The sequence below is a fragment of the Austrofundulus limnaeus genome, unplaced genomic scaffold (assembly GCF_001266775.1).
Source record: "Austrofundulus limnaeus strain Quisiro unplaced genomic scaffold, Austrofundulus_limnaeus-1.0 Scaffold107, whole genome shotgun sequence".
Taxonomy (NCBI): Eukaryota; Metazoa; Chordata; class Actinopteri; order Cyprinodontiformes; family Rivulidae; genus Austrofundulus; species Austrofundulus limnaeus.
The window spans coordinates 166,031-174,547 of NW_013952509.1; the positions used below are offsets into that span (position 1 = coordinate 166,031).

At 36.3% G+C, this 8,517-nt stretch overlaps 1 protein-coding gene across 1 annotated transcript in view; it reads left to right on the forward strand.

Annotated features, from left to right (window-relative positions):
- Positions 1-8,517, forward strand: part of oprl1 (opiate receptor-like 1) — a gene marked incomplete at its 5' end in the record, with an annotated part of 180,444 nt that overhangs the window by 81,506 nt on the left and 90,421 nt on the right. The window contains 1 exon segment of the mRNA XM_014013858.1: positions 7,404-7,491. Coding sequence (XP_013869312.1) covers positions 7,404-7,491 — 88 coding nt within the window.

An 8,517-nucleotide genomic window follows, 5' to 3' on the forward strand; every position in this document is an offset into this window, starting at 1 on the left:
ATTATTACTTTTGTCAGAATTAAGCTGTGAACATTGTTGGGTTTTTCTCTCATTAAACGAGGGGTACCAATAATTTTGTCCATGTGTCTATATTTAAAAATAATATTTATTATAACAGAAACAAATCCTATATAATATTAAAAATCTATATATCCACAAGGCWAAGCCCCCTCCTGCAGTGCAGGGGGGGCATGTTTTCAAACTGCACATGCATTTAAAAACTTGCTGATACTGAGTATGAATACTAGTCAGGGACGTGGTCAGACAAAGCTTGAGGAGAAATAAAAATAGGAAATTTGTTATATGTTTGTAAACATTATCTAAACAAGTGCTGTTGTATTTGGTGTGTACTATTACACATTTAATCGTGTTATCTGACACCGATTTTACTGCTGAAACTTCTGCATTGAGACTGTGAAGTGTTTTTTACCCTCAGTCACATAAATTAATTGGAGTAAATAACACTTCAGACATTGTGACCAAATAAAAACCATGTGTTTTTATAAAACGACATTCGGAAATATTCAGTTTGTGTCTGAAATGATGCTGTTAGCATCTCCATACGTCGAGTCATGCAGGTCTTCTGTTAAATACATGGATTTCCACACATTTTGCAGGTAAACAGACGTAGGGATTTTTTTAAAACTCAGCTTCAAATTTATTTTACTTATCAGAGCCTGTAAGACAGAAAAAAATAATAAATAAAAGTTAATAACTATCTTCCAACCGGTTCTCCACCTGTCCCCGTCCTCCTTCCCTGCTCCTCTGAGCTGTTAACTCTGTCCCGTCATTCTGCCAGTCTCCACACAATATATATAAGGCTGCTGTTTATATGATGTGTTTCTGGAAATAAAAAAACTTCATTAATCCAAATCTACACAATTCAACATGGACAAGTAGAAAATCTGCTACAAATGGTCAAACAGAGGTATCAGTCAGCATTAATGAACAGAGCAGCTTGCCTCTGCCTGAGACTTCAGAGACTTCCTTCATGCTCCACATTCACAAGCTGTAGCTGAGTTCAAGGCTGGTGAAAACCTGAGACCACTGAGAGTCCTACCAGATTTACTGAATATGACATACTGTATTTCTGACTCATAATCCCTACATTTAAACACATTTAAACACATTTAAACACCTATATTAACACACATTTACATCCTGGGTTCTTTAGATTCACATTCAGTATTCTCTTTACAATTGCCACAGTAAGATTAGCCTCAAGCTGATGAAAATAAAGTAAAAAAAAACAGAGAAATAGAGATTGTGTAGTGAACGTCTGCTGGATTTGAAAATGTTGAGGGGAGACAACACTCAGCAGATCCTCTGCAGAGAGACAGGAGGTTTGGTAAAGTAAACTCTGTTCCTGGTGTTAAACGGGGAGTCAGCAGCCAAGCAGTCATAAAACATTCTGTTTGAAGACGTTTGCTTTGCCTGTAAGTCATCAGAGAGCAGAGAGACAGAGGAGAGGAGAGCTAACGAGGACAGCTGAGGGAGAAGATGAGGGCTGACAACATGGGTACTGAATAAAACATGTGGAAAGAAGGAAAAGGGTCAAAATAGGAGTTAGGTGTGTAGAAAGTGGAAGATGGGAACAGAGGTAAAAACATCCTGACATTAGGAGCTGAAAGCTCTTTAAAACATGTTGAAGAGGATTTAGCTACAAAGGAAAGTGGAGAGAGAAGGAGGGATGATGACATGATCAGGTGGATGTGTTGCTTTGACTAAGCAAAGAAGGAGGCAGCACGGTGGGTTAGTGGTTAGAACTGGCGCCTCACACCGAGAAGGTTCTGGGTTCCATCCCCAGTTCTGTTCTGTAAGGAGTTTGCATGTTTTCCTCCTGTTTTTGTGGGTTTTCTCAGTCTTCTCTGGTTGCCTTGCAAAATGGTATTTCCTGGTTAAATAAATGTTAATAAAGAAAAGAAACAAAATAAGGAATAATAATAATAAGCATGGATCTGATGAAAATGGTTAAAGGTGATGGAAGAGGGATGGTGCAAACAGAAAACAGACTGTCACAAGGAGTTGAAGCTAAGAAACAAAATGGCTTTTGTGGCACCAGTAACGTCACAAAAAATAAGGAGGCAGTAGGGTGAAGTTGACATGGTGTGATCACACACAATGACGACTGATGAGGGAACAAACTGACTGAAGCAGAAGGACTGAGGTGTGAGAAAGAGGGACTGCAGCTGGGTCTAATGGGATTGGAGACACACGGGTGGGAATGGTCGGGCATGGCAGAGAAATCAACTGAACACAGAGAGCAAGAAAACTAAAGATAAACACAAAGTCAAAAAAACCACAAAACTCAGATTCCTGACATAGAAATGTTTTTCTGCAGTGTCCACAGATGGCAGTTACTGTGACTTGGTGCTTAAAATATAAACATTTAAAAAGTTTAAATCCTGTGTGAACATTAAGTGCTGGATTAGTTTGATGACATTTGTTGATGAATGGTTTATTAAAGTTAACACAAGCAAAAGAGAAGCAGCCAAAAGCTAAAAGGAGCTTAAGAAGACAAAAATAAATCATGTTTGATCAAGTAGATTTCTTTGTGTTTCTATGAGGAAGATTTTGTAAATAGTGAAATCAATCAGAAAAGACAAAAGATACAAACACTGAATCATAAGCTATATATTTAGCTGAACGTTTCATAGTTGAATGGCTAAAATAACTCAAAGTGCACAGAAGTAGATGAAATTAGCAGTGGTGGGCACAGTTCCCCTAAAGGCGGCACGACGGCTCTGTGGTTAGCACCGACGCCTCACAGCAAGAAGGTCCTCAGTTGGGACCTGGTCCTTTCTGTGCAGAGTTTGCATGTTCTCCTTTAGAATTAGGGGACCTTAATATTTGAGTTAGAATAGAATAGAATAGAATAGAATAGAATAGAATAGAATAGAATAGAATAGAATAGAATAGCCTTTATTGTCCCGCCAAGACTTCACCTCGAACGAGGGTCTAGACTCTTGGCTATAGAGAAGCGATTCCTGCGGGAGGCGTGGCCTCTGCTGAAGTTTAAAATGATTGGATCGGTTGGCTGCGATGTATGTGTGCCAGCTCCACTGTGAAGGAGGTGAATTGGCGGGCCGAACTTTGGTCACTCGCGGGCTGGATGTGGCCCGCGGGCYGCCAATTGAATAGCCCTGCCGTACGGACTGGCGCTGCCTATTGGAGCGGATGTCTCAGTGCAGCCCCCATCTTGGATGGGTACCTCTCACGCTCCCGTCGCATATATTTATACTGAGAAAGCTATTCATCCAACTAAAATCATCGCAGCTCCATGATTTTTTTCACACAATTTGGTTTGTTACAAACAGCAGAGATGTAACTTATTGAACATGGTCCACAATAAAAATAAGAGCTTTCAGGCTGAAATACTTTTTTTATTATCTTAAATTGTCTCTTAAATTGTCTTTATTGTCCCTCAGTGGTTATATTGAGGTGCATCAGCAGCAAAGTGACAGGAAATTCACACAGGGTGAACATGTTTTGTATGAATAAGAAATAAAGAAAATTTTAAAGAATTTAAAGAAAAAACATTTTGTAAAAAAGAAATGTTTGATTGTTCTTTTGAAGTTATTTCTCTTTAATAAAATCGCATTTATTTACACGGCAAAAACACAAGAATTCATATATTTTATTGTGCTGTGAATGCACACACATGTGCACACATGTGTGTACCTGTATATATGTGCGTGTATATAGTACATATATATATATATATATATATATATATATATATATATATACATATATATATACACATGTAAATACATATGTAGATGTGTATATATGTATTATATATGTATATAATGTATATAAACATATACATATATATTATATTATATGTATATGTATAAATAGCTACACACATGCACATGTTTGCGCATTCACAGCACAATAAAACAAATATGAATAAATTTGTGTGCTATTGGGGTGTAAATAAAGACAATTTAAGAGAATAAAAGTGTTTTATCATGAAAGCTCTTATTTTTAATGTATATAATGTTAAATGAGTGAGTCAGAGAACAAACATAAGCAAAATGTAAACAAAAATTCCGTTTTCAAATGTACGTGTGAGTGTTCACAAAGAGAGACACAGCAAATTGGTCAAAAATGTTTCTTATTTATATACAAAAATTTAAAAAATGCAGTTTGGGCCAATAAAAGAGGTTAACATAACAAAATTTTATTTGGGTACCAACTTATGCACTGAAAAATTAACAGATTAACGGATGAAACTTATCAAATTAACACTTCATTGTAATCTAAGAAAATAAATATTTACAATCTTAAAATACTAAACTATCGGAAAACATCACAAATTGAATAATAAAGTTAAGCGTGTTCCTCTGCTGACATGCAGCATGATGTGACCTCATGCAGCTGTGACTTCTTGTTGCAGCTGAGCTGTTTACACTGAGGGGCAGGACCACTGCAGTTGCCTCTCTAAAGGAACTGACAACTCAAAGAAAAAAAAATATATATATAATATAAAAAAATAGTTCAAATACTGCAAATGATAAAATAAACTATTACAAAATGTTAACTATATGTGTGCACTGTAAGTAATTACCCTAATATGAAATGATGCAAAATTGTTTGATTAAACTACCTAAGTACCTAAATGCAAAATTATTTAACTTAGATTAATGAAATGTGTACATTTACAAAAAAACAAACCCATAAGATACCAAACAGATAGTAAAACACAACCTTTATTTACTGTGTGTCTGCAGGTGCTGCAGTCACAGTATATGTACACTAAAGCATTATTTACATTTTAACATCACCTCTAATCCTGACAATCTGAGCCGTCCTGTCAGCCTTTTGTCTTGAAGTGCTCTCTTCAGAGATTGAATGAGCAACAAAACCCTCTGTTCTTATTAGAACTTCTCCAGTCTGTGTCAGTATGAGAAGAAAAAACCCAGGAAGAGATAAAGAGAACCAGTTTCTGCTGTTATCATTTTGTTGATTGAAAAATAACATTAGCTACAATGATAAAATATTATGAATGTAAAATTACCAAAACTATTGTTCATTCTTACTYATAAAAAGGTAATCACATGTGATCTGCTTTCAAAACTTCATAGATTAATGCACCAAGAGACCCCCATCCAATGTGGCGGCGCTCACATGATGTGATTCAGCCTGCCATGAGGTGTCTAGTATTTATAWAAAATCTATGTAAACTACAAGCAGACACTGCACAGAAATTCGACGTTCTGTTCTCTGATTGGCTCAGATGAAAATTCTCCTGAAGAAATCCTTGTTTATTGGAGAAATCCCAGACGGAGCAGTGAAGGGAACTAGAATTGAGCGGAACTGCACAGGAAGGCAAGGGCCAGGCTAGTGCTGCCCACCACTGGAAATTAGAAACAGTGAATGTGCAATGTTGACAAAAAATTCACAATAAAATGGTTCAAGTTTTTGCTGTATTTTGGTACAAACTGTACTGACGGCTCACATTGTGTTTAAAATGATCCCAACATCTACCTGCAGTAAGATCTTAAAAAAAAATGGCATCAGTTCAATCTGCAGGTTCTAAACCATTTCTTTTGTCTGTTTATCATATAAATTCTTGGAATCTCTGGAAAACTAATATTTGGGGAAAAAAACGAACAGCCAGAGGCTGAAGTGAATGAAATCTGCAGCAGAGATGATGGTCTGAGGCTGAACTTGGACTAGATTGCTGTAATGATTTCTGCTCACCACAGACTTTAGATATTTTTTTATTATATTTTATTTTTGTTTTTTATCATGAAACTCTGATTATTTATAAAAACTTTGGACCACAAACATGTTTTAGTTCAGGTGTTGAAATGGTGTCTGACTTTAATTATCTTCTGCTGTTAATATTGTTTGTGTTTATGTTTGTGTGTGTTCATGTGCACGGAGAGCAAAATATCTTATAAACACTGAATGGATATTAGGAAACCCTCAAAAACAATCAATGGATGTACGTCTGCAGCTGATTGAATTTTGGAGTTAATCTAATTCAGCTGTCAACCTTTAGTCAGCACGTCTGCAAATCACGTCAATTTACAGAAGTTGACCTCAAATGTGGTGTTCTAGTAGCAGAGACCCCCAACATACACTCTGAGAATGAACACATCTCACAAAATCCCACATCATAAATCATTCATGCTCAATATAAATTGATCTAATTAATGCAGAAAAAAGGCATTTGATGTGAAATAATTTCTACAAAGTAATACACATTAAGTGTAAATGGGTAAAGTAAGAATATGTGATAGTGGTAATGTTTAGACTTACAAATCCTTTTGTATCCTTCAATCCTTTTTTCTCAGTTACTTTAAATTGGATAGTTGTGCAGTTACAAATTTTACATATTGTTATTTAATTGGTGTTACTCCACTGAAATTTGATTTCATTTTGGCATTACAGAAGGTTTTTTGTATTATTTTGGTGTAAGAAATGTAGATTTTAAGTTATCCTGATTGATTTATGTCAGCAACAAAAGTATGAATGTCCACGGAATTGGATAGTTTTCAAAGGTCTTAATAGATTCTATAGTAGGGGCTCGCCCCACTGTTTGAAAACCACTCATCAAAGTCAACTTTCCATGAGAGCATCTCCAAAAATCCTCAAACCTAAACTGTGATCATGGGAAACCTGTTAAACTGTGCATTGAATCCTGCGAAGTTCAGTTTGCTGTGAAATATGAATGATGCTTCTGAGAACTGTTTGAATTACAGACCTCAGAGAGATAATTGTTTTCTGTCATTAGGCCAAAATCCAGATCCAAAGCTGTGAGATGGTTAAAAAAATTATTAGAGAAATAGAATTTTCTTCAAAAACACAGTGTGAATAATGACTTTGCTGAAATTTGTTGAAGAATAAATTGGTAACATAATTGTGAAAATCAAAAGGACAAACAGAAGGTAAAATGAGCAAAAATGTAGTAAAAAGCTAACATTAGCAGGTTAGTTGTACACACTAATAAAAAGCTAACGGCAGCAGGTTAGCTGTAGAAGCTAGTAAAAAGCTAACATTAGCAGGTTAGTTGTACACACTAATAAAAAGCTAACGGCAGCAGGTTAGCTGTAGAAGCTAGTAAAAAGCTAACATTAGCATCTGTAGTCTTGCTGCTTAAAGTCAAGTCATTTCAAACTGAGTCAGATTATTTTTTTTACAGTGGAGTGATATCACAATTAAATGTTGAAAAAAAAATAAGAAAAATCAGGATCACTAAGGTGTGAATGCTGAAYTCTCTCAATAAAAGGTGCGTCCGAGCTTTTGCATTGTTATTGTTAATTAACTTGTAAATTGGCTGCAGAAAGTTAATGAAGTTAGTAAAAGTGGATGAAACAAACAATGACGTCTATTCTGTTTATTTCCTGTGACTGTGCTTGTGTGTTTCTCAATTCTTTTTTCCTCAGATACACGAAGATGAAAACAGCCACAAACATTTACATCTTTAACCTGGCTCTGGCTGACTCCTTGTTCCTGGCTACTCTACCTTTTCAGGTAAGAGCTAAGAGCTGACATGACTATATCCATCTGTCTGCCCCTGGCACAGTGGGTTACAGCAATATCCCCCATCCCACCATCAAACTGATTTTCAGATAGATGAACAATTCTAAAAACTGTCAAACTAAAGAGCGGTGTGTGCTTCTGCTTTCAATCCTTCTGCTTAGAAGCCCGAACCATTCCATTCACAAGCCACAGAATTAATTTAATCTGATCTACCAGTGACGAATCTACAGTAAGTGTCAGATGGTCTCAGTTTATTATTTCTTATTATGAGGTCTATATACTGTTTGGTTGCTGTGGATTCAACAGCTGTAACCTCTAAGTTGTAAGAACTCTCACCAAGCTGTGGACAGAATGAAGACCAAAGAACTCTACTCTGGTCAGAGACAAAGTTGTGAAATACAGCCTAGGGTTGGGTTATGAAAGAAGTCTATAGCCATAAACATCCTGCAGAGCTCCATTAAATCTATTACTGTGAAATTTAAAGATGATCCATTCACATCAAAATTGCCAAGAAAAGGTCAGTCAATAAAACTCAGCAGGACAGCATTAATCAAAAATATCCAGAAGGACAAAACTGATGGAATTGGTCAAGTCCTGCAAAGGAAGGAGGGTCTGTCCACAGGAGAATGTGTCATAGAAAAGTCAAATAAACACACAAGGACACAAATACCATATTGGATGCTTAAGCGTACGTGAAAAAGGACACGAGGAGAGGGACACGTGAAAAGATCAAATGGACACAGAAGGGGACATCAAAAAGACAAACGGACAGTTAAGAGAAGGTAGAAAAGCACCTCTATATCAGGTTTGCAAATAAGATAAGCACCCAAGTACAGGCTCAGACTGATAAATCACAAAACACAGATGAAAAGTTTACAGTGTTTATTTACAGGGGTGTGGAAGTGAAGGTCTGTCCTGAAAAGGAAGGGCAACAGGATTACTATTTAAATTAGAGAAAGGCTGGAGGGTGTAGGATCTCTGTATATATAAATATATATATCTTACTGGGTGCGTGGA